The sequence below is a fragment of the Anser brachyrhynchus genome (assembly GCF_964034855.1).
Source record: "Anser brachyrhynchus genome assembly, chromosome: 22".
NCBI lineage: Eukaryota > Metazoa > Chordata > Aves > Anseriformes > Anatidae > Anser > Anser brachyrhynchus.
Genome location: NC_137715.1, coordinates 2357332 through 2382909, shown reverse-complemented (window position 1 = coordinate 2382909; position 25578 = coordinate 2357332). Strand labels below are relative to the sequence as shown.

The 25578-nt window shown below is 64.4% G+C and overlaps 1 protein-coding gene across 12 annotated transcripts in view; it reads left to right on the top strand.

Moving 5' to 3' along the window:
- SRCIN1 (SRC kinase signaling inhibitor 1) overlaps positions 1 to 25578 on the top strand; it is a gene marked incomplete at its 3' end in the record, with an annotated part of 101077 nt that overhangs the window by 72012 nt on the left and 3487 nt on the right. For 10 of the 12 annotated variants that reach the window (XM_080565145.1, XM_080565136.1, XM_080565141.1 and 7 more), the window contains 16 exons: positions 8377 to 8569; positions 8722 to 8920; positions 9503 to 9596; positions 10006 to 10835; positions 11215 to 11307; positions 11418 to 11461; positions 11785 to 11963; positions 12111 to 12286; positions 12528 to 12658; positions 13586 to 13733; positions 14697 to 15009; positions 15392 to 15641; positions 15930 to 16084; positions 16173 to 16325; positions 16720 to 16848; positions 18195 to 21886. In XM_080565145.1, coding sequence (XP_080421271.1) covers positions 8377 to 8569; positions 8722 to 8920; positions 9503 to 9596; positions 10006 to 10835; positions 11215 to 11307; positions 11418 to 11461; positions 11785 to 11963; positions 12111 to 12286; positions 12528 to 12658; positions 13586 to 13733; positions 14697 to 15009; positions 15392 to 15641; positions 15930 to 16084; positions 16173 to 16325; positions 16720 to 16848; positions 18195 to 19556 — 4449 coding nt within the window. The other 2 variants (XM_080565139.1, XM_080565138.1) reach the window with 2 other exon arrangements.

The following is a 25578-nucleotide window of genomic DNA, read 5'->3' as shown; positions in this document are numbered from 1 at the left end:
CATCCCATCCCTGGGGCAGAGCTGCTGCCTGGGCCGGGGATGGACGGCACCGAGGCGTGTTTGGGTGGCAGGGACCAGCAGCTGTCAATATTCATGAGGCTGCAGAGGAGCCAGGCTCTTAAATATTCATCAGGCAGGCGAAGGCTGCTGGTGCCAGCAGGAAGGGGAACGACGTGGTTAAAGGGGGCAGGCAGCCACCCGTGGCCTCCGCTGAGCCGGCCGGGTGATGTCCGGGTGCAGAAGGGTGTTTGTGCGTGGAAACGCTACATCGCAGTGCCAGGCACCTTCAGCGTGCCAGCGGCGCGTGTGTTTGCAGGGCAGGGGCGACGGGTGCTGGGGTCACGGCGGTGCCTGCTGCAGGGGAGCCCGATCCGAGCTCGTGCCCTGCTCCTGCTCACATCTGGCTGCCGGTGGCGGGCTGCGCGCATCTGGCGGGGACGGCCCCTTCCTTTAGTCAAGGGGTCTGCTTTAAAAACTAATCCGATTTTAACGCTAATCCTGTTAACATTGAGATCAGGATTAATTCTGGGTTAATCGGGATAATCCTGACAAAATGTTGAGCATTAGACGCTGGATGAATTATTGCTGCCGTGAGTAGTACGCTTTTAATTCGGTGGCGAGATCCAGGTGGGTTGAGAGGGAAGGGGGTCAGTGGAGACTCGTGGTATGGCCCTCGGTCAGAGCACCCTGAAGCTGCACCTCTCGTTTCTTCCACCTTTGCTGCTGCAGCCCCAGTTTCCTCCAGTTCTTGCTCCTTTTACTCCCGGTTGTGCATCTCCTGGCTCCCGTGTCGGGAGGCAGGAGCTGGGCTCGTGGAAGCCCCTCCTTGCGCAGGGGTTTTGCTGAAGTTCAGCTCTCCTGGCTGGCCAAAACACGGCACAGCGCCGCGGGGAGGTTCGGTGCGGCCGATCGGCCCCAGGGAGCAGGGAGCAAGTGCCCCGAGCCAAGACATGCGGGAGGAGACTGAAACGAAGCGTGCTGCGCTGGGACAGCCTGGGGCTGCTCCCTCTGAGCTGTTTGGAAACTTGAGAGCCCGGCGAGGTGATGCCCGGTGCCCTGGGTGCTGCGCCTGGCCGGGGTGCTCGCGGGAAGGGATTTGCAGCCAGACCCATAGCGAGGAGGCAGCTGCGGGGGCCGTGTCCTGTTACCCGGGCTCTGCTCCTCTTACAAGGCCGGCAGGCTGCTGACTGAGTCTCCGGGAGCATCAATAATTGAGGATGAGCAGAGTTCATTAGGAATGAATGAATGAAGCAGTTTGCGATGCGCTGCCTCGGTCGGTGTTTCCTTCCTCCGTCTGCGGAGGGGTCGGCGACGTTTCGGGTGGCAGCAAAGCTCCTGGCTGGTGCCAGCTGGGGGCTCTCAGGGGAGTTCTCCAGACGCTGGACCAGAGACCGCTCCTGCAAGGCTTCAATGCCCCAGCCCCAGGCTGCGAGCGCTGGGAGGGCAGGCGGCAGGGCAGGCACCGCTGGGCTGCAGGCCGGGGCTTTGCCCCCGCGCTGGCTCTTCCTGACCCCCAGCAACCAGCTGGGAGCTGGCTGGCCTGGCCGAAATGCCGCCGTGACTTTTTGATGGGGCGAGGCGGGCGGCGAAGCAGAGGGGCAAGCACTGCAGGCAAAACGTCCAGAAATCCCTCCCGCCCCTCCCTGCCTCTGTTCCTTTCCAGAGCTTCAAAAAAAAAAAAAAGTTAAAAAATTTCAATTAAAATTTTCCTTGGAAACGACAGACGCAGAGCTGCGGGAGGGACAGATGTTGTTTTTCTCCCAGCTTTGCTAACAGCTTTGCTTGCTGCTGACCCTTGCTGGCAGCGCAGGGACGAGCGGCCGCAGCCCACCAGGTCCCACGCGGTCCCCGTCCCCTCTCCCTGTCCCCACGCATCCCCCACGTGCCCAGCACTGGGTGCTGAGTGTGGCCCCGCTCCGTGGGGAGAGGCTCTGTCCGGAGGGGTCGCTCCCTGCATGGGTGCATCGCAGAAGGGTAAAATCGCAGAGCCTTGGCTCTGCTTTTCATGGGGCAGCCCGGTGCAAGCAGCAGTGAGCGGGGGCGCTTGGGGGGTTACAGCTGCGGTGTCAACACGAGGGCTTTCCCCATGGGAGCTGCTCCCGGTGAGCTCTGCGCTGTACGAACCGCCTGCGTTGCTCCCTGGCTGCTGCCCTGCACGCCGGCCTGGCCTGCTGGAGGCAGCGCTGCCGGGTCGCGGTCTCACCGCCGCCCGCAGCAATCGTCCCCTCTGGCTCGAGTGACCCAAGGGCTGGGATTTTAGGCCAGGAGACCTCAAACACCATCCCCAAGGGGTGTGCGCATGGGTAGGGATGGGAGGTGTGGGTAATGGCTGATAGAAATGGATTTTATATATTTTTTTGTAGACATGGATTTTATATATTTTTTTGTAGACAGGGAGAAAATATCCTTCTCTTCTGCTCCCTGCAGTGCTGGGAGAGCCTGGTGGGGTCTCATCCCTAGCCCAGCCCCATCCATCGGGGTGCTGAGCTCCCATGCCCGCCCCAAAACCTCAGCACTCCACCAGCTGGGACCTGCGGCCAGATGCTGGATTAACTGACGAGAAGGGGATTACGAGGAATTAATCCAGATCAGTGTCCGACCAGGGGCTGCGGCCGGGGCTTTATGTGCTCGGTAAATAACCGGTTGCCTTGCTTTGCCCAGGGCTGGGCTCGCCAGCGCCGTGCCAGCTGCTTCCCAAGCTGGCCAGGGCGGATTTCAGGGGCCTTTATCCCGATCGTGCGTCCTGGTAGAGGGGACGCGGAGCGGGGCTGGGGGGCAGCTGGCAGAGCAGCGCAGGACCTGCACAGGACCCAGTCCCCCCGCAGCAGGGCCATGCGCCCCCAGCCCGGCTGCCCTGAGCGCCTTGCAGCGCGTTATCCCTGCGAGCACGGCGGGATGGAGCATGGCAGGACGGAGCGTGGCCAGGGCAGGGCTGGGGGCAGCTGCCGTCCCCCCGTGTGGCCGCCCTGCTCCAGCCCAGCTCGTGCAGCCGCGTGTGGGCTTCGCCTGGAGGTGCCAAGGTCTGCGCCTGGGGCCGGACGCTGCCCGTGACGTTAGCACGGCGAGGGCTGATCCTGCCCAGCTGCGGGTACAGGTCTGTACTGGTGCCTGCGGGCTGAGTTCGGGTGGTTCTGGGGAGGGAGAGGGGCCGGGACGGAGCTGGGGCTGAGCTGGGCTCGGAGCTGGGTGGAGCGGAGCCGTGCGCCCTGGACGCATCTCGGAGGGACCCCCCTGTGCTGCCCGGTGTCGGTGCTGCAAATGCTCTGCTTCCCGTGGGCCAAACACGGCATTTTCTGAGTGCTGCTGCGGTGTGTCTGATGTGCAGAGGGGCAGCAGAAACGGGCCGTAAATGGCTGCTTTTTCTAAAGGCGAGTACAAACCGCCCGTGGAGCCCTCCTTGGGCAGGGGCGAGGCGCTGTCCCCGCTGGGACAGACCCTTTGCTCCCTTGCTGGGGTCTCTCTGCGGGGTCGGGCTTGCTGCCTGGCGCTAGCAAGCGGGTGGAAGAATTGAGGAAGGAGATCAGCTCCGGTGGCTTTGAGTCTTGCACAGGAACAGCTGCGGAGTGCCCTGCTCCGTCTCGAGGCAGGATCTGTCCCCGCACATTGCTTCTCGTGTTTTCCTCCTGTCTTCTTTCAAAACGTCCTGGGTGAGGTCAGTTGCTGCTCCTCCTCCCCTCCCTGCCAAAAACCTTCTGCCCCCTTCTCCTGCCCTAAACGCTCCCCCCTCCTTTCCCTGCCTCCGTTGCGGGTCTACATCAAGACCGAGGCCTGCCCCTAACCCCTGGGGTGGCTGCGGCACCCATCGCTGCAGCACCCATGGGAGAGCCCCCACCTCGCCCAAGTCCTCGGAGCACCGCTCAGACCTCAGCTCCCTGGAAGCTGGCAGGGAGGTAAGGGAGGGAGGGAGCGGGGCAGAAAGGGGGGATGGAGACAAGGGGCGGGAGGAGGAGGAGAGAAACATCCTTATCTAGCCAGGCAGATATAACGAAGCTGCTCCAGCACTGACAGGAAAGGGATTGTTGGAAGTTTTAGGAGCTAAAAGAATTGCTTAATTGTGTCTTTTTTTAGCTCTGGGGAGATAAAAGACAAAGGCCCCCAAGTCCCCCCCCCCTTTCCCCATCCCACCTCTTTTACATAAGGCTCCCAGGGCAGCACAGAGCCGGGGTGGGGGGCAGTGCTGCCTTCCCGGGGGGCCTGGGGAGCCCCATGCTCTGCGAGGGGTTTTCACTGGGCAAATCACCAAAGCAGCACCCCTGGCGCTCTCCCAGGCCGGGGATGCTTTGCTGATGCCTCTGCCCCAGCAAGATTTCCTCTGCTCTAGTGTGCAGGAGGCTACCGGGGGCTTTAAAGTGCCCCGTGGCAGGTGAGCAGGCACGTCTCATCTTGGGGCAGGCTGCAGTCACCCTGCCCCTGGTGCCTGTCCCCGCAGCCATCGCATCTCTGCCCTCCCAAAAGTGAGCTCCTTGCTGGGCTTCCTTCCCTCGTTGCCAGGGCTGCAACAGCTGCCTGGTGGCCTTGGGCAGCTTTGTTTTGCTTTTGGGCACTTGCACTCCTCTGCTTCCCTTCCGTGCTCCGACCATGAACCCGCTGCTGCTTCCCACGCTCGGGGCCGTGCCGTGCTCCCAGGGCAGAGCACGGGGCCCCCAGCGCTGCCCAGGGCGCTCAGCCCCCCGGGGCCCCCGGCTCCCAGCACACGCGGCCGTGGCAGGAATCAGCCCGCACTGCGTTACCCCTGAGCTGCGATGCTGTTTAAGCAAGAAATGGGTCATCTCCCAGCGTGGCATCGCCGCGGCGCGGGGACGGTGAGGGGGATGCTCTCCCCCCTCCATCCGGCCACTCGCTGCTGCCGTGGATCTCAGACGCCGCGGGGAAAACCTCGGTGCCTGGGGCACGTGGGGGACATCGGCTCTTCGGAAGCTGCAGGGTGCTGAGCTCTGCATCGGGGCTCTGAGCTCGGGCAAAACTGTCCCTGGGGGCATAACGGAGCAGGAGGGTGCCGAGCACCTTTGCTGGGGGGTCCTGAGGTCTCCTCCGTGCAAAGTGCTCCTGCACCCGGGATTTATCCAGCACCCCCAGATTTATCCTTCCCCAGCTGCCACCAGCACGGCTCCGGTCCCGGCACGGCTGCAGCGTCCTGGCAGAGCATCAATCCTTTCCGAGCCCCGTCGCCCAGCCGTGGGGCCATGCTGTGCAGCAGGTGGGGAGATAAGGCCCGGGGATGAAAGGTGCTCTGAAGGAGGAGGATATTCCGCTCCTCGGTGTGCGCTGGGTGCTTGGCTGCCGCAGCCTTTGGTATCTCGCTCCTCAGCTGCAGGGTGTGACACGCTCCTGGCCAGACGGAGAAAGAGATTTCCCCTCTGGAGCCGGTGTGAGGGCTGATGTTGGTTTTCATCATGCATGGGAATGAAAACTCAGCCCCAGCACCTGAGCATGGGCCCTGGCAGGTGCCCGTGGAGCCTGAGCTGCGTGTGCCCGGGGAGGAGGCAACGCCATGGCCTCCACCCTGGCATCGGGGCAGTGCTCGGCCCAGCAGTGTTCCCCCCTGGCAGCTCTGAGGGGCCGTCCAGTAAAGTCCTGGCAGTGCAGTTGCTGCCCCAGGCACTGCCCAGCCCAGGGCTTAATCTGGTGCCCAGCAAGGCAGGATTGGCCCCCCCCAGGTATCTCCAGGGAAGCAGGAGCAGGGATCCGGGTGCCTGTTTGAGAAGCCACGGTGACGGATGAAGCTGCACAAGGGTGCTGGGTCCTGACACGTGGGGGTGTGCTGAGGGTTTGGTGGACATGAATGGGTCCCCGCTCCCTCAGCAGGGCTGCGAGCGAGGTGAACGGGGCTGGGGGAGCGCACCGGGGCTGGGGGGAGCGTGCCGGGGCTGGGGGGAGCGTGCCGGGGCTGCCGGGTCCTCCCCATGTCGGCTGCTGACAGGGGCAGCCGTCAGGATGTGTGGGGGCCGAGCTGTCAGCAAACGCGTTGCCTGATAGCGGGATAAGTCGTTAGCGAGGCAGAGCAATAAAAAACAATTCCCTAGGAGTCGTGCCATTAATGGTCCACGGGAGGCCAAGGACGGAGCTGCCAGCTCCTGCCTGTGGCTCTGCCGGCTGCTGCGGGGCTCTGCGGGTGCCCCGGCCCCGTGGGTGCCCCCCCGCCAGCTCTTGTGGCTGGAATGGCCACCGGCAAGAAAGGGCAGAGCCCCCCCGCAGCACTGGGGGCTGCTCAGCCCCTCTTACACCTTGGGGAGCGATGCAGGCACCGATCCTGCCCCTGCTGGGGCTGCGCTGCCTGGGCGCATCCCTTCGGCTGCTGCTTCCCCTGGGCTCAGCGCTGCTGCTGGTCCCTCTGCATGCCAGGCTGAGCATCAGGCTAACGATCAGAGCCGTCCCTTCCGGGGCAAAAATCCATTAATTTTCATCTTGCTGGGATTTTTTTCCTTCTTCTTCTTTTTTTTTTTTTTTTTTTTGAGGATGCCATAATTAGCTCCATCAGAGCAGCTTAATTACTCGAGGCCGGCTGAAGCCCCGGGGTGGAGGCAGAGGGCAGGCAGGGTCCGGGCTCACTGGGGCCAGGAGCAGGGGCAGCTGTCCCCAGCCCACCCCAGCCCACCCCAGCCCACCCCAGCCCACGGCCCCGCTGCGTGCCGTGCGTTAGGGTGCTGAGCTGGGATGCGCGCACCGCAACCCTTAGCAACAGCGATGCGACGTGGCAACGGCGATCTCAGCCGTCCTGTCGTGCTTCGTGCATCGGGGAGGGAGAGACAGAGACCCCCCCCCCCCGGAATAAATCCATTTTTTAATGATTCTTTCCTGCAGACCGAACACGTACCGGGGGCAGGGCGTTGGCTCGGGGCGGGATCCCACCTGGGATCCCACCCGATGGAGGAATTTCAGCATCTGCGCTGCCTGCGAGCCTTGCGCTGAGACAACAACAACAAAACTAAGCAGTCAATTTTCCAGCAATTAGCTACAGCGAGAACATTTCAAGTCCTAGAAAACCCCGCCCCACAGGATTAATTAAATCCTCCAATTAATGTCTAATTTAAATGACGATGATGGCTGTTATCATTTCATATTGATTTTTCTTTTTGGTCTTAAAATAGAGCTGTTGTCCCTTCCACGCCGCCTTTTCCACACCCCGGGAGCTGTTTGTTCTCTCTGTTTGATTTGCCCACGTTAAACATGTGTCTGGAAAATCAAGCCGCGCGTTCCAGGCATTGACAGGCAGCGTGTGCTCCGCCGAGCCGCTGCGTGGGTGGGCGCCTGCGGGACCCGGACCCGCCTGCGCGGTGTCTGTCTGTCTGTCCGTCCGTCTGTCCGTCTGTCCGACCCCCCGGCTCAGCCATGGACGGGGTGGGTGCAGCCCCTGGGCACGACTGGGCTGTGCCCTGGCACCGCTGCTCGTTGAGTTTGTCCTGCACAAAGTCCCCTTCTGCCCGCCGCGGCCACCCCATAAATTGCCCCCGACTTCACCCCGACCCTGGAAGGGGCAGGAGCAGCTCCAGCCGTGGCCGCTGCTTGCACGAGCACTGGGGCTGGGTCTCACCGAGCTGCTCCTGGCTCGCACCCGGCCCTTGTGCACCCATGGGTGAGCCGTTCCGGCAGGGTAAGTGGGTGCCAGTGGGTACCAGTGGGTGTCACTGGGTGTCACTGGGTGTCACTGGGTGTCGGTGTGCTGACCTCTACCTAGCAGGCACCATCCTGTCTACATGCGCAGAGCCCACATACAGGGCTTAAAGACATTTGTGCGGAAAGCCCGTGTCTGTAGCCTGAATTTCATGCAGGGGATATATGCCTGGCCATGTGAAATTGGACTCCTGGCATATTAAATTTTCACTGCTGTAAACCCAAACCCATTACTTTCCCCCGGCTCAGGCAGCCATAAACCTTGCCGCTGCTTTGCTTCCAGAATAAGCCAGGCATTTATGTTTCCCGGGAGCTGGTTCATTGGCGTAATGGATGTGTAACCTCCTGTAATTGCTAAGGTTATTCCAGTGCTCGCATGCAAGCCCTGGCTCTGTTACCAGCGATCGCTGCTTTTATTTCGAGTGGGTTGCTGGAGGAGGAACTCAAAGGCGCCTGGAATGGTGCTGGGAGGCTTTGAGACGCGGAGTGCTGCGAGCCTGAAGTGGGAAACGTGGGCAAGAGACTGCAGGCAACAAGGGGCACGCCTGGGCGTACGTCCTGGGGCAGTGGGCAGAGGGGGTGCTGAGCCCAGAGCTGTGTCCAGGCTGTGCCTGTGGGTTCAGCTGGGAGGGGGCTGAGCACCCCCAGCCGCGGCTCAGCCTTGCCCGCATCCCGCACGAGGCTCCGGGGGAGCGGAGGGGCCCGGGGCAGGGCAGGGGCGCCCAGCACCCCGCTCCTCTCACCTCCCCGCTCTCCCCTTTGCAGACCAGGAGCTCCCGGCACTCGCAGGGCTCCCAGCCTGGCCTGGCCGACCAAGCCAAGCTCTCCTTCGCCTCGGCCGAATCCCTGGAAACCATGTCGGAAGCGGAGCTGCCCCTGGGCTTCAACAGGATGAATCGGTTCCGGCAGAGCCTGCCCCTGTCCCGCTCCACCAGCCAGACGAAGCTGCGCTCACCAGGTACCGGCACTGCGGGGGTGGGGGGGGGGACGGGCTGCCCTGGGGCTGGGGGAGGCACACGGGGCACAAATCCTGCCCATGGCACGTCACCAGCATTGCACTGGGGCCGGGGCTCACCTCACCTCACCGCTTCCTGCGCCCTCTGCTTCCAGGGGTCCTTTTCCTGCAGTTTGGGGATGAGACGAGGCGCGTCCACATCACCCACGAGATCAGCAGCATGGACACCCTGCACGCCCTCATCGTCCACATGTTCCCCCAGAAGCTCACGATGGGGATGCTGAAGTCTCCCAACACTGCCATCCTCATCAAGGACGAGTCGCGCAACGTCTTCTACGAGCTGGAGGATGTCCGGTGAGGGGCGGACAGACGCGGGGGGGGGCCCAGGAATCCAGCCCAGGCTCTCTGCTGGTCCCCAGCACCCTGGGCCAGCTCAGGCAGGGAACAGCAGCCTCCCAACGTTCCTCCTTGCACAAACCCTCGAGAGCTTGCTCGCTCCTGGCACGGGGTGCCGAGCACAGCAGCGTGCATTTCCCATCCATCTCAGAGGCGAGCCGATGTTGGCAGCCTCACTGCCTGCAGTCGTCGTCCGGTGTCTCCCTTTCCAGCAGGGATGGAAAGACCCTTGCAACGGGGAAGGATTTCCTTGAAAATGGTGGAGGAAACAAAGGGCTTGTGGGGGGTAAATGCCTTCAAAAGAGACCACGGCAGGCAACGCTTGCTCATCTCTGCTGAGCCAAACCAGCCCCTGGTGCCGCAGACCCGACCTGGCATCTCTCAGGGGATCCCTGACACTGATTTCTGTTTCTCTGAGGGCGTTGAAGACGGAGACATCAGTAGTCTGCAAGCAGCAGGGGGGGCGTGGGTGCAGTCCCGGGGCTGGGAGGCTGCCTGTGCTCGCAGGGTGCCGGCTCACAGCTCTGCCTCTCCTTGCAGTGATATCCAGGACAGGAGCATCATTAAAATCTACCGGAAAGAGCCGCTCTACGCCTCCTTCCCAGCCTCGCACATCACCAACGGCGACCTGAGGGTAAGGGGCCGGGGGTCTGGGGCAGGGCAGAGCCCCGGGGTGCGGGGCTGGGCTCTGGAAGAGGGAAAGTGATGGAGATGGAGGGCCCGGTAATTGCCTGTGTTTGTGGAAGGAGTAATGACTGCCATTCCTCTTCCCCGGTCCCAGCATTGTTAAGTGTTACTCTAAAAGAATGGATGTTTGGGGCCTGACAGGGGGGTGATAAACATGATAATTTGGGGATTCATCAGAATAAATCATCCTGCTCCTGCGGATGGGAAGGAGGGAGCTGCTGTTTGCCAAGGCCAGGCGAAGACACGCGAGCTGCAGCTCCCAGTCCTTGGAGGGGGACACCAGGGCAGGGGCTGGGACAGGGAAGGGGCCCGGCCCGCAGGGTCACCGTGCTGATGATTCCTGCCCCTTTCCGCAGCGGGAGATGGTCTACACCTCCCGGGAGTCATCTCCCACCCGCCGGCTGAACAACATGTCCCCAGCCTCCCACCTGGCCTCCGGCTCCCCTCCGCCCGTGCTGCAGTCCTCCTCCCCGTCCCGCTCCCGCATGTCCTACAGCGGGGGCCGCCCGCCCTCCTACGCCGGCAGCCCCGTCCACCACGGCGAGCGCCTCTCCAACCTGCCGCCCGCGCCGGGCGTCTCGCCAAGCCCCAGCGCCATCCTGGAGCGCCGCGACGTGAAGCCGGACGAGGACCTGGCCGGGAAGAACATGGTGCTGGTGAAGAACGAGGGGCTGTACGCCGATCCCTACAGCATGGTGCACGAGGGCCGGCTCAGCATCACCTCCACCCAGTCCCTGGCCGGCATGGGGGACCCTTTCGGCTACTCCGGGGGGCTCTACAAGCGGGGCTCCGTTCGCTCCCTCAGCACCTACTCCGCGGCCGCCTTGCAGACGGAGCTGGAGGACAGCCTGTACAAGCCCAACGCGCCGATGTACAGCGACACGTACGGCCCCGGCCTGGGGTTCCGCATGCCCCCCTCGTCCCCGCAGAAGATGGCCGATGGCCGCCTGGTGGACGTGCAGCCGGGGCAGAGCCCCCACAGCCCCTACTCGGGGCCGCCCAGCCGGTCCTCGCCCGTCCGCCAGTCCTTCCGCAAGGACTCCTGCTCCTCCGTCTTCATGGAGAGCCCCGTCAGCAAGCCCCGCAACCCCAGCGCCTCGGGGCCCCCCGAGCTCTTTCCTGGCCCCGGCGACCGCCCGCTCTCGGGGTTCAGCTCCCCAGTGCCAGCCAAGGATACAGAAACGAGGTGAGGAAGGGCACGGGAGGAGCGTCCCTGTGGAAATGGGCTCTGCTTTCAGGTCACCGTCCTCCGATGCAGGCGGGGAGCTGAGGCAGAGCAGGGCCAAGTTTGCCCCAGTCCATCCCAGCAGAAGCACTGGGGTGGGCGATGGGCACCGAGCTGTGCGGGGCTGGGGGAGCCACCTGGGGGTAGCGGGAGGCAGCAAGACGGAACAAAGGGGGTTGGGTACGGCAGCTGACGGCCGCACCGTGCCCCCTGTGCCCCCTCCCGGGACCTGCACGGACCCCAGCACCCAGTGGGTGAGCGCGGGTGAGGCCAGGACAAGCCGTCCCACTGGGGGGTCCGTGGTGCCGTGCCCCATCCTCACCCCCTGCCTCCCTCACAGGGAGCGGATGGAGGCGATGGAGAAGCAGATCGCCAGCCTGACCGGGCTGGTGCAGAGCGCGCTGCTCCGCGGCTCCGAGGCGGAGACCCCCAGGTAAGGGGCGGGGGGGCAGGCATGGACCTGGGGGGGCCTCCTCCAGGCAAAGTGCCGGAGAGGGCAGAGGCGCCTGTTCCACGCTCACCCCCTCCTCTCTTTCGTTGCAGTGAGAAGGCAGAAGCCACCAATGGCGGGACCCCCCCGTCAGCATGTAAGTGGCAGGGGAGAGGAGCAGAGCCACCTCCCCGCAGTGCCCCCCATGTCCCGAGGCTGCTGTGGGTTCCTGGTCCCAGGAGCTGTGCTGCTGCAGCCCCATCCCATGCCAGAACCCGGGGGGGCCCCATCCTGCCAGGGGACGGCTCTGATCTGGGCTCACCTTGGTGCCAGCTTGGGGACAGAGCTGATGGCAGTTTTGGAGGCCAGGCAGAAGCAGTGCTGGACTGGGACAGAGCGGGGAAGGAGAGGGTTTCCCAGGAAAACCCCACTGGGAGGGGGTGGCGCCTTCCCTCAGCAGCTTCTTCTTGCCCCCTGCAGCGACCAGCCGCAGCGGCATGGGGACCCCGGTGCCCGCGCCCCCGCCACCCTCTGCCACCAGCACTCCAGCGGGGCAGCCCACGGCCATCACCCGCCTGCACATGCAGCTGCACCTCCACGACCTGCAGCAGAACGCCAGCGACCTCCGCAACCAGCTGCAGCAGCTCAAGAAGCTGCAGGTGGGTAGAGAGGGGGGGCCCGGCCCTGCCCAGCTCTGGCTGGGAGGCTCCAGCCCAGGAGCACAGAAATCCCCCTTTCCTGGTGACCTTTTTTTGCGGGGCAGCTTGCCCAGCCAGCAGCCTGACCCCCTTCCCTCGCCCCCCCAGCTGCAGAACCAGGAGACGGTGAAGACGATGCTGCGGCGGACGGAGACGGAGATCAGCGTGCGGGTGACCGACACCATGCGCAAGCACGAGGACCCCCTGCAGCGCCAGCGCAGCCTGGTGGAAGAGGAGCGGCTCCGGTACCTCAACGAGGAGGAGCTGATCACCCAGCAGCTGAAGTGAGCACGCGGGGGGTGTCCTGGTGCCCTGACCCCCCCCGGGCCACATCCTCTGCTGGTGCAAATCCAGGTGCCGCATGGCGCCAGCCCCATCCCTGACCGCGTGCCCAGCGTGGGAGGGAGGACACAGCTCTCCTCTCCCCCTGTCCCATGGGGACCTGCCCATGGCCACCAGCTCCTCCCCGGGGTCTCCAGCGTCCCGGCACAGCAGTGACACCCCGGCCCTGCTTTGTGCTCGCAGTGACCTGGAGAAGTCGGTGGAGAAGATCCAGAAGGACCTGGCCCACAACCACCGGCTCATCCCCGTGCAGGAGCTGGAGGAGAAGGCCGTGGTGCTCAAGCAGCTGGGGGAGACGCTGACAGACCTCAAGGGTGAGGAGGAGGACGGGCACTGCAGGGGGGGAGGACGCTGTCAGCCTCTACTGGCGCTGCTGTGTGGCTCCAGGTCTGGGTAAATGCATCTTTGGAGCCCGTTCTGCTGTACGTGGCGTGTCCATGCCCCAGAACAGGCTTCCCCCCGTGCCAGTGCAGGGCTGCGTCGCGTGTCCTACAGGCTGCCTGGGTGCAAGGGCTGCGCCCCGTGCTCCTGCTCTGTGCTGCTCCCAGGGGTGGGTCCCTGGTGCTCTGCCGGTGCCAAAATCATCTCAAGTCCCTCCTCCAGCTCCCACGTGCTTGGCGCTGCTGCCCCCGGGGACCTTGCTGTCGCCCCCCCTGCACGCACTGCAGCGATTTTGCTGCTCCTGCAGTCTCCTGTCCCCGGCTGTCCCCACCCTGCCTTCCCCGAGCAGACGCCCTGCGCCTCGATTCGAAGTGGCAGAGCTCCTGCGTGCCGCAGCGCGGGCAGACGGAGCGGGGACTTGGCAGAAGTCGCTGAGGCTGCGAGAGGTGGGGGGGACAGCAGGGACATGGGGAGGGCCTGGGGGCACGGGGCAGAGGTGGGAGCAGCTCCGCTGTCCTGCAGTGAGATCGGCTGATGCTGAGCAGCCGGGACAAGTGCGCGAGGCAGGGGCTGGGCAGCCAGAAATGACCTGCTCTGTGTCCCCTGCCACCAAGCCCGCAGGGTCCCGGCAACCGAGCCCCTGGCTAGGGGTCAGGATCTGTGCCCAGGGCTGCAGACTGCAGCTGCCAGGGGCTGGGACCGGTGCCTGTGAGAGACAGGCAGGGATGGGGGGCACGGGGGGGTGGAGAGACAACAGCCTGGGCTCCCCGGGACCCATCCATCCGGACACGATGGCTGCGGTGGTCTCGGTGGGTGTGGGGTCCCCTGCAGTGCCCCCTGACCCCCCTCTCCCACCACAGCCCAGTTCCCCAGCCTGCAGAGCAAGATGCGGGTGGTGCTGCGGGTGGAGGTGGAAGCCGTGAAGTTCCTCAAGGAGGAGCCCAACCGCCTCGACGGGCTGCTCAAGCGCTGCAAGACGGTGACAGACACCCTCGCCCAGATCCGCAGGTGAGCGCTGCGCCCCGCTGCCGAGCCCCCAGCCCAGCCCCTGCCCCGCAGCCCCTGGCGCTGCCCCTGCTCCACGTCCTCCTTCCAGCCCCACACAGCCCCACGGCCCTTCCCGTGCAGGCAGGAGGGGGCTGTATGCACCTTGGAGGACGCAACCAGGCCCTTCGGTTGCTCCTGTGTCCTCCACCTGTGTGCCAGTGTCCTCTCTGTGTTAGGGGTCAGAATTCCCAGAGCCGTTGAAAAAGGGTTCATTTTTCCTGCTAAGGAATTAAAAAATGCCCTTGGTCCTTTCCAGGGCGTACGTGGGAACCCCTCTTTTCAAAACCTCTTTCCTTATCACCTTGAAAATACTTGATCATATGTTTGCATGCAATGGAGACACTTGATGCGGTCAGAAATCTCTTTCCTGAGGAACAGAAAACTCTTCCGATGGAGAAAATCCTCTCCCCGATCCAGTAACGATGGTAGGCTGGGCCGCGCGCCGCCGCTGCACCCACCTGCCTGCTCTGATTACGAAACCTTTCATGAAAGCTTACAACTTGGCCAAGCTCGAGGAGCGCTCCGCCACCGGGGCTCGCCTCAGGCTCGTTTCTAGCCTGGTTTTCTATGGAAATGAGCTCGTACGATCACACAGCGCATGAATCTGCCTACCTGTCATTCCCGTTTCCTAATAACTTCTGAATCCAAAGGGCAATTTCAGCCAGATCTGACAGAGGGGCAGAATTTGGAGGGATCCAGTTTCTTCCAGGCTTCATGCAAAGGGACAGCCAGGTAGAGGAGCTGCTGATGTGCCCTGCCGAGGGAGGCTGGAGCTCGTGCTCCTGCTCTTCCCGGCTCTCGGGGGTCTCAGCCATGAAACACAGACACTGAGCGAGGGTCTTTGTGGAGCGGCTTGCGGAGGCTGCACTAACCAAGCTCCCTGTGCTGTGCGGTGACCCAGCACCTTCCCTCTGTCCCCTGCAGGCAAGTGGAAGAGGGCGTGTGGACCCCCCCCAACACCCTCAGCCAGTCCCCCAAGAAGATGGCCCCCGAGACAGACTTCAGCAAAGGGCTGGACCTGGAGGCGCCCACCAGCCCCCCAGTGAGCCTCCACCACCTGACGGCTGCCACCGAGACCCTGGGCATGCCCAGCTTCGGGCACAGCCCCCCCCAGACCCAGACCCACCCCTCCAAGAGCAATAACCCTTCCCGAGCTCCGGAGATGGTTCCTGCCAAGACCCAGACGGGCCCGGAGACCCCCAGCAAGAAGAGCGCAGACAAAGCCGTGTCCGTGGAGGTAAGGGCCTGGGGCAGGTTCCTCCTGTGCTGTCTGAACGAAACCCACAGCTGGGGGGGGCTCCTCTGAAGGGTCGAACCCTGCTGGAGCTCCCCCACGGCTAAAACTGGGAACAGAAGCTGAGCACGTCCTTCTTGATGGGTCTGTAGCAGATGGGGCATCCCAAAGGTGGGGAGCCCCAGGTGCTGGGCGGTCCCAGATGTCAGGGAGGGGGCATCTCAAAGGTGGGAAGCCCCAGGTGCTGGGCAGTCCCTGATATCAGGGAGACCCAGTGTGCCACTGAGCCTTGGGAGACCCCAAGTGATGGGGAGGTGGTGGGCGCGGTGGGCGACGGGGAGCTGCCGGCCGGCGCGGGCTGCAGGGGCTGTGCCGGCTGTCGCAGGCTGCCGAGCGGGACTGGGAGGAGAAGCGGGCAGCGCTGACCCAGTACAGTGCCAAGGACATCAACCGCCTCCTGGAGGAGACGCAGGCCGAGCTCATGAAGGCCATCCCCGACCTGGACTTCGCTGCCAAGCACAAGCAGGCCACGGGCAGCAGCAGCGCCGCGTCCACCCCCGAGCACAAGCCCTCCAAGCCGCAGCACGCACAGAAGTCCGCGGGCAAGGCCGACCCCAACGGCCGCAGGGGCTCAGGTACGGCGCGGGGACCTGGGGGTGCCCCGTGGATCCCAGGCTGGGGTGCGCGCAGGGTCCCAGGGGGAGGCATTGGGGCAGGGCTTGGTGTCAGCTCTGCTTTCTGCACCGAGCTCTATCCACGTGTGCGCTGGCCGTGCCCTCGTGCTGTCCCCTTTGTGCCTCCCTGGGCTGGGCAGCGCTGCCCTAAGGGAGCTTTGTGCCCAGGAGGGCAGCGGGAGAGCCTCGGGTGCTGTGCTGGAGGGGAAGGGGAAGGTCTCGTGCCCTCACAGCATCGTTTGTGCCCAGACGAGCTGACGGTGCCGCGGTACCGGACCGAGAAACCCTCCAAATCGCCGCCGCCTCCCCCTCCCCGCCGCAGCTTCCCCTCGTCCCACGGGCTGACCACGACCCGCAGCGGCGAAGTCATCGTCACCAGCAAGAAGGAGCCCGGATTTATGAAGGTGGGGAGCGGGGCCGTGGGGGTGGCTGCTGGGGGTGCTGGGTCCCCCCTCGGCTGCCCCAGCCCCTCACCGCCCTGCGCCCCCGCAGAAAGCCGAGTCGGAGGAGCTGGAGACCCAGAAGCCGCAGGTGAAGCTGAGGCGGACGGTGTCGGAGGTGGTCAGACCTGCGTCCACCCCGCCCATCATTGCCTCTGCCATCAAGGACGACGACGACGAGGACCGCATCATTGCGGAGCTGGAGGTGAGCGTGGCAGGGGGGGCTGCAGGCGCCCGGCTCGCTGGGTGGGGGCGATGCCCCCGCGCTGCGCCTGCTCCGGGCATCCACAGGAGCAGCTCCAGGAGCGACCCCTGAGCAGCAGTGCAGCGGTGGGTGTCCCCGTCCTCGTCCTGTCCCCAGCAGGAGTGTGGTGCCACAGGGACAGGCAGCATGGAGCAATCGCATCCTGCCCGGGGGGCACAAGCGTTGCCACAGGGCAGCAGAGATGTGGGGGACTCCGTGGCCGGGGCACCTCGCCAGCGGGGAGCAGCCGAAGCCTCCCTGACCACCAGCAGCTGCTGAGCCCCTGTCCTGGCGGGGCTCTGTCTCTGTCAGCCCCAAACCTCCCTCCTCCAACCCTTCGTGTTTGACTCCCCAGGTGTTTCAGAGAAGCTCTGCCTCCCCTTTCATTCCCAAGCTCCGTTACGATCCGCTCGCGGCTGCCGTCTCCCCTGGGCACGCAGACATGTGGCCCAATGGAGCCTCCGTTGCAGCCGAAGGATGGAAGGTAACAGCTCGCTCCGAGCTCCGATCCCTCCTGCCGACATCTCCTCCTGGCCGGCTGCACTTTAACCACCGCCTCTCCCACCTCTGTTTAACTCACTGCTCCTTCCCTCTCTGACTTAACCAACTAATGGCTTCTCTTCACTCCCTTGCTCACTGCCACTGCGTGTACGGCACTGACGCGGCACCGGACCGAGCACTAACCCCTCTGCGGCACAGCACGGGGCTGCCGCAGCTCCCGTGAGGGCCGGATCCTGCAGCCACGTGGATGGGGGAGAGGCAGGGCCCCCCAGCACCCCACCACGCAGGGCGCAGGGAGGGCTCCCCGCTCTCATGCCACACTGGGTGCCCGGGTGGCCTGGCACTACGTGGGGAGGGTGGCAACGAAGCGGGGCTGTGGTCAGTGGTGCATGGAGAGACAGAGAGCCCGCTCCATGCGCACGATGCAGGCAGAAGGGGAAGGCTGGGGCAGAGGCTGGAGGCTGCCGGGAGCTCCTTGGGTTTGGCTCCCGCTCCCCCCAGTTTCTGGGCAGCTGAGCAAAGCAGCAGGGGCTGGAGCCAGCTGCGCACGGAGCCCTGCGAGGCTGCAGCCGCTGCCCGGGGCAGGATTGGGGTGCGGAGCAGGGCCCCCCCTTTGCTGCAGCTGCCGGGGAGCAGCTCTTCTGCCAGAGCACTGCTCCAGCTCGCCTCCGTGCAGGGCTGTGGTCCCCCAGGCACCGCACGGCTCATTGCGTCCCCCTTGGGACAGTAATGGAGAGGTGCAGGGAGGGCGGACGGGGTTTTCCAGGTGACTTCTTGCTGCTCAGGGATGTAAAGGTCTGTCACCCCACCACAGCCCATTTCCAATGGCTCGTCCCTGCCTTCAGGTCCTGAGAGCACTGAGAGCAGCGCGTCCTGCGGGGCCGAGCAGCCCCCGAGGGCTAGGCTCTGTGCTTGCACAAATGTCTTGCCAGTTTACACCAGTACAAGAGAAATTTGAGCTGGACCACGGCAGTCAGGTTCCCAAACACATTTGGGAGGTGCAGCAGCACCGAGTCTATCTTGCTGAAGATTTTAGCCCCTTGTTGCCGACATCTCCCCTAAGGTTGCCTTACGCACAGTATAAACGCGGTCACTCCATGCCTGGAGACACATTTGGGAGGTCTCAGCTGCCCAGACCCGGCCGGGCAGGCAGGGAGCCGAGCAGCTCCCTTCCTATCCGAACACCTTCCCGCAGCGATGCCCGGAGGGACCAGCACTAGGGGACCCGAAATAGCCTGGCTGTGCTCCCCAGGCAGCTGCCTGCTCCCTCCACCGGCAGGCAGCCCATGCCGCTCCCCGGCTCCTAATCTGTCTGAATTCTCTACCTAGGAGCCGGTGGCCCCGGCCCCCCCGGGGAGCAGGGCTTTCTCCCTCCCGCAGATTGTGCTCACCGAGTGGGAGTCTGCGCCGCCGTCCCCCGAAACCGAACCCGAGGTGCCAGTGGAAACGGGCTGCTCCGAGCACGGGGACCCAGCTGGCAGCGGAGGAGCCGGAGGGGAGCTTGCACCTGAGGCAGGGGGGAGATGCCAAGTGTCTGCTGGCACCCCCAGAAAGTCTCCGTCCACGCCCGGGGGCCTTCCAGCCTCAGCCCCGCAGCCCCGGAGTGCCCCATCCCGAGGCTGTGAGCACGCACCAGGAGAGACTCACGGGTTCCCTCCGGCAGACAGCAAGGCCCCGTCTCCCCCAAAGCGAGGAGCGAGCCAGCCCACCGGGGCAGAAGGAGAGGACACTGCTCTGAGCCCTGCCAGGAGGCAGGAAGGCAGCAGCCAGACCGCACCGCAAGGTCCTTTGGCTGAGCAGCCTCCTCACCCCCGAGGGCAGGCCACAGATCCGGGGGCCGAAGACACGGCGCTTGTCCCAGGTGCAGGCAGCCAAGGGCCCAGCGCCGTCCCCAGTGATGCAGAGCCCCGAGGAGGAGCCAGGCAGAGCACACGGGAGGCATCCGTCCCTCCTGGATGCTCCGACGGGGTTTGCAAACACCTGCGGAGGGACCAGCGCGACGGCTTGCCGGTGCCAAAAGCCAGGCGTCCCCCGGGCTGTGACCACATCCAGGGGAGTGGATGGTGCCAGGCTGGGCACCCCCAGGGGCAGGTCGCTGCTTCCCCAGGGCCTCACCGGTGTGCAGCATCACCGGGCTGGAACAGCGTGGGTCTGGCTGCCGGGGCAGGAGGAGGCGAGGAGGATGCAAGTGGGAAGGCAGCGGAGGGGCTCTGCTGCCCCGCTCCTCGGGGAAGGAGCAAAGGGGACGTGTCCCCCCTGCACAGCATGTCGCCACGCAGCAAGGAGATTTATAAAGGCACGTACCAGAGACTGGATAGCCTCGAAGAAACTATCCGTGAGCTGGAAATGACCATCAGCGAGATCAGCAGCCACCCTGCGGCCGAATTTATATTCCCTAAAGAACTGCTGGGACAAGCAGTGTCTGATGGCAGCGAGGAGACAAAGGCGGGTGCGGGGCACCTCGAGCACAGCGGCTGTGACGGTGGGACTGCCCTGGATCTCAGCCAGCCCAAAGAGGATGCTCCCGAGAGCCCGTCTGTGAGCCAGACCAAGCCACCTCTGCCACCCAAGCCACAGCTCCCCCTCAGCAGCCCTCAGGTTTATTTTCTGTTCTCCCTCTTGGTGTGCTCTGCCCTCGGATTCACTCTGATGTCTTCTCTTCCTCCACCTCTACCTGCTCCCTCTCTGTGACTCTACCTCCAGGCCGAGCTGAGGTGTAACACAAAACTTCTCTTGGAGCGAGGCTGCAGACAGCAGAGGCTGACGTGGAAAGGCGGCCGGTGCCAGCGGCACCGCCACCACCCCGCCCTGGGGCCGGGGCTGCCCCGCACCCTCCCCGGCTCTGCACGGGCGCTGAGTTAGACCCTGGGCAGCTGGTGTCTGCCACGGGTGTTGGGGCTGCTCCAGGTGCACCCCACTTTGGTCTGCACCGGTCACCTCGGCCAGCGCTGCCGCAGGAGCTGGCCGTGCCGGGGCGGGGGGCCGCTGTAGCTCAGAGCCCCGCAGCGACATCGGCTCAGCAGAGCCAAGTGCGTTAGGAGAAGCAGTTGGCAAAGGAGCCCTCCCCTGGGGCCCTTCCAGGGCCAGCTCTGGCACAGCGCTGCAGCTATCCAGGTGCACGCCAAGGAGCTCTAGGCTCCCTACCAGCTGGGCCGAGTCACCCTCTGGGTGGCGGGTGGCAGAAGGACGCTCAGGCCGCTGTTGCTGCCGGTGCTGGGTTAGGGGGCAGGACCCCCTGCCCGGGCTGGGGCTGGGGCTGCCACCTCGGCCCCTATGAGCTGGGAGCGGCGACATCGGCTCCTGCAGCTCCAGCAGCGGGGAGGCAGGGCAGGGAGGCAGGGCAGCGATGGAGCGGGCACCCGGGCACCCCGTGCTGCGCGCGCTGCGCGGCCGAGGGCAGCGCTGGCTCGGCAGCGAGCGGCCGCGGGGCAGGCAGGGGCTGGGGGAGCTGGGCGGAACGCGGCGCTCCTCGTCTTTCCATTTAGCGTGAGCACTTTTCCGAGGAACTGCGTTTTAAGTGTCACTGCGAACCAGCAGATGTTTCTCCTAATTAAATCACAGCGCGGGCTCCCTGAAGCCGTCCAAATTGGTTTCTGCTGGAATCTGTGGCAGCCACTGGCTTGCTGAATAGCTGGGAAAAGAGGGGAAACGTGCCCTCAGCTACTCACAAGTCAGCCTGCTCCTTTATTAACAATCAGCGCTCATGAATGAATCTCCTTTTTCATTTTGCAGCAATTATCTCAGCCCCGGTTCCCACTTACTCGGCGGTCCCTTTACAGGGCTCTGGCTGGGGTGAATGGGCCCTCCAAGTGGGTGTAGCTGCAATTTCCCCCTGTTGCCAGGTCCTGCTGCACCGCCTGAGCTGTGCACAGGAGCAGCGGAGCTACGAGGTGGATTTATGGCTGTGGCTGGCACGTGTGCAGGCACTCACAAAGCAAAGCTCAGATCAGGGCTTGCCAGGAGGGGCCGCACGGCCGGAGCTGGCTCAGCCAGGGCTGAGGTCTCAGGGCACAGCTCTGGCTGCTGCAGCTTGGATGCGAGCGCTGAGTTCCAGCGCCTGCCTGTACCCAGGACGCTGGCAGAGCTGTGGCCAGATGGGAAGCGGGTTCCCGTGAGGTATGGGAGTCCCTGTGCCCCGGCTGAAGGAGCACAGGGGGTCCCACGGCGAGGCAGGGAGGACAGGCACTGAGTTCCAGTGCAGGCAGCGATCCCACGGACCTGTCCCCGGAGATAACCTGTGGCTCTGTCCTGGCAGCGGCGCAGCCTGGGCATCCCATGCACATTTCTGGGGCAGCACAGAAGTGCTGCTTTTTGCCGCCAGGGGAAGCTGGTCCAGGCCGGCACGGGGCAGGCAGGGCAGGCAGTGGTTGTGGGGTTTTGGGGTGCCCAGGCAGTGGGGGGATGCGTGGCCGGCCCGCGGCGTGCGGCTCTGCCTGGGCTCCGCAGCAGGCACCGCTCTGGGTACCTGCTTTGGGGATCTCCTCGCACTTAGGGACGTGCCAACACGTAACGCTCTCTTCTGCTGCTGCTCTCGCAAGTCTCCTGTATCTCAGCCTGTGCGGATAGTTAATAAACACCTCTGTTCCCACTGCCGCCGTTCCCAACCTGGAATCTGCTTCCACCTGACGTCGCCTCCTGTCCTGTCTCTGGGCTGTGCACCCCGGCAGGGTGCTTTCCTCCTGCCCCTCCGCCTCCCGGTGTCTGCCCCTAACCCCCGTTTGCGTTGCAGCTCTCGGTAAGTCCTGCCTGCTCTCTGGCTCACCACGGCGCTGCCCGGTGAAGGCTCCCTTGGCACATGGAGCCGATGTCCCTGCCCTCGGCTGGGCTCAGCGCCACGGCAGGCTGTCCCGGCAGTGTGGCGGGAGCCCGGGGCCCTGCGGGATGGCACGGTGGGCCATGGGGATGGGGCCATGGGGCCCCTGCATGGCCCGTGTGCTCCGTGCGGCAGTGCCTGGCTGCAGGCTGTGCTCGTGTGGGTTTTCACCTGCTGGTTTTAATCTCCGCCTCCCAAAATTCTCTGTCCTGACAGAGCCGTTGTGGCGTTTCCATCCCGGCCATGAAGATGGTGAACCCGGCGTCCAGGCTGAAGCAGAGCCAGCAGGGCAGCCCCGACAAAAGCAAGCACATAAAGCAGCGGATGGAGTACATGCGGATCCAGGGACAGCAGCAGGTAGCCTATCTCTAGAGCAGGCTCCCCAGCGGCAGGGCGAGCCGCAGGCTGGCCACGAGCCCTGCTTCCCCTCGCTGTGTTAGGGGGGGGTGGGCAGGGAGGAGGGACGACCGCGCCAGCAGGAGGCGGCTCTCATGGCTCTGGACCCCCCTCGGTGGCCGCGCTCCCCTTGGCTGAGCCTGGCAGACGCGGGGTGCTGGCCCCCGCCACCGGGGTGCAGGCAGGGGGCTCTCAGCTCCCTCTGGCCTGGCAAGGGGCAGCCACAGGGGGCCGCTGGGGAGGGGGCCGCAGCTCTGTGCGGAGCTGAGGGGGGCAAGCTCACCTCAGGGGTGGTGAGGATGAAGAAGGGAGGCGACTTCTCTGCCGGCCCTGGGTGCTGCTGCCGCCTGACGGACGGGGTGAGCCCCAGTGCCCGGCTCAGGGATCCCGGGGGATCCTGAGACCTCCCTGCAGAGCATTTGGCCACGGTGAGGAGGGGGGGCTGGCCAGAGGCCCCTCCCGTGAGACAGACGGGGTCTGGAGAGCCGCAGCCCCGCGGCACATCACCACGCTGCGCCTTCAGCCTGCCCCGCAGCCAGGAGGGGACACCAAGGGTGGGGGAACCGGGGCACCGGCAGCGTGGAGACGGGGTGGGGGGGGGCCACAGCAGCTGGAAGAGGAGAGCTGTGGGATGGGACTGTGCCTCCCCTCCGGCCCAGCACTGCTCCTGTCCCTGACCCAACCCCTCCCTGTCCCCGGGGCTCATCCACGCATCTGGATTTCACTTGCTCCTGGTTGTTGCGGGGGGGGGGGGGGGGGGGGGGGGGGGGCGGTGCTCGCAGTGCCTGTCCTGCTCCCTCGGGCATGAGGCCAGGTGCCCCCAGCCAGGCTGTGTCCCCCCCCCCAGCCCCGTCCTGCTCCTCTCCTCCCACTCCTGCGCTCTCCTCGCACCAGCCCGCCGTGGGGGCACCACGAGCGGCTTCACCCTGTCCTGTCCTCCTTCCCAACCCCGGTCTGTGTTTCAGTCCCCTTCCTGGGCCTGTCGTTAACAAACCACCCAATTAACCCGATTTTGCTCATTCTGTTGGATCCATAAACCCTGCCAGGCAAACGTGAGGGGTTTCCAGCTACCTCAAGCTGTAGCCCAGGGCGAGTGGTGGCGGGATTTCGTGCCATTGGCGCAAATGTCTCATGAGCAAAACGGGCACCTCTCGTGCACGAGGGCTCGGCCCAGCCCAGCCCCTCCTGAGCGCCGGGTCGGAGCCACGCACTGTGCTGTTTGTCACAACTGCGACAGGGTCCCGGGGCGGTGGTGGCATGTCCCCAGGCTGTCCTCGCCCAGCAGCCTCCCCTTGGTGAGCGTTTCAGCCCCTCGTCGGTGCCTGCAGACTTGGGGTGCTTGTGGCCAGGCTCTCCCTGGCAGCATCCCCGGCCACAGGGCTCCGTGTGGCTCCGTGCTCCCGCAGCCCTGAGCAGCCGGGCAGGCAGCTCCTGGCCCCTCCGGGGGGTCTACAGGTTCCCCGTGGCCTTGGAAGCCTCGGCGGTGCCACCAAGTCCCCTACCCAGAGGCCACGGTGCTAGCACAGTCCCAGCTGTCCCAGTGTCACCGTGTTCCTTGTCACTTCACCAAGTCCCACCTCGGGCACTCTGTGGCAAGCACCAGCATAGACCAGGACCCTGCCTCCCCAGCTGGGGGGTGGTTCCTTGGCACCCTTGTCCTTGCTGTCCTTTGTGCAGGGCCTGGCCGTGCCCCCACCCAGAAGCCCAGGTGACATCGCCCCTTTCCGGAGGCTTTGTGAGCACCCTCCCGGTGCATTCCGCCCCGGCTCCGTGCGGAGCAGCTTTCGCACGAGCCCTTTTTGTCATCGCCAGCAGCAGGGTTGCTTCGTGTCGCTGTTGCGGTGCCACCAGCGGCGCAGGTGGGCGGCAGGGGCTAGTGCAGTGAGTCCAGAGAGTGCACTGGCACCAGTGGGGATGCAGTGCAGTGACTCCAGAAAGTGCACTGGCACCAGTGGGGATGCAGTGCAGTGAGTCCAGAGAGTGCACTGGCACCACTGGGAATGCAGTGCAGTGAGTCCAGAGAGTTCACTGGCACCAGTGGGGATGCAGTGCAGTGAGTCCAGAGAGTTCACTGGCACCAGTGGGGATGCAGTGCAGTGACTCCAGAGAGTGCACTGGCACCAGTGGGGATGCACTGCAGTGAGTCCAGAAAGTGCACTGGCACCAGTGGGGATGCAGTGCAGTGAGTCCAGAGAGTGCACTGGCACCAGTGGAGATGCAGTGCAGTGAGTCCAGAGAGTGCACTGGCACCACTGGGGATGCAGTGTAGTGAGTCCAGAGAGTGCACTGGCACCAGAGGGGTTGCAGTGCAGTGACTCCAGAGAGTGCACTGGCACCAGTGGGTATGCAGTGCAGTGACTCCAGAGAGTGCACTGGCACCAGTGGGGATGCAGTGCAGTCAGTCCAGAGAGTGCAATGGCACCAGTGGTGATGCAAAGCAGTGACTCCAGAGAGTGCACTGGCACCACTGGGGATGCACTGCAGTGTCTCCAGAGATTGCACTGGCACCAGTGGGGATGCAGTGCAGTGAGTCCAGAGAGTGCACTGGCATCACTGGGGATGCAGTGCAGTGACTCCAGAGAGTGCACTGGCACCAGTGGTGTTGCAGTGCAGTGACTCCAGAGAGTGCACTGGCACCACTGGGGATGCATTGCAGTGAGTCCAGAGAGTGCACTGGCACCAGTGGGGATGCAGTGCAGTGAGTCCTGAGAGTGCACTGGCACCAGTGGGGATGCAGTGCAGTGACTCCAGAGAGTGCACTGGCACCAGTCGGGATGCAGTGCAGTGAGTCCAGACAGTGCACTGGCACCACTGGGGATGCACTGCAGTGAGTCCAGAGAGTGCACTGGCACCAGTGGGGATGCAGTGCAGTGAGTCCAGAGAGTTCACTGGCACCACTTGGGATGCAGTGCAGTGAGTCCAGAGAGTGCACTGGTACCAGTGGGGATGCAGTGCAGTGACTCCAGAGAGTGCACTGGCACCACTAGGGATGCAGTGCAGTGAGTCCAGAAAGTGCACTGGCACTACTGGGGATGCAGTGCAGTGAGTCCAGAGAGTGCACTGGCACCAGTGGGGATGCAGTGCAGTGAGTCCAGAGAGTTCACTGGCACCACTGGGGATGCACTGCAGTGACTCCAGAAAGTGCACTGGCACCAGTGGGGATGCACTGCAGTGAGTCCAGACAGTGCACTGGCACCAGTGGGGATGCAGTGCAGTGAGTCCAGAGACTGCAGTGGCACCAGTGGGGATGCAGTGCAGTGAGTCCAGAGAGTTCACTGGCACCACTGGGGATGCAGTGCAGTGTAGTGAGTCCTAGAGAGTGCACTGGCACCACTGGGGATGCAGTGCAGTGAGTCCAGAGAGTGCACTGGCACCACTGGGGATGCACTGCAGTGACTCCAGAGAGTGCACTGGCACCAGTGGGGATGCAGTGCAGTGAGTCCAGAGAGTGCACTGGCACCACCGGGGATTCAGTGCAGTGAGTCCAGAGAGTTCACTGGCACC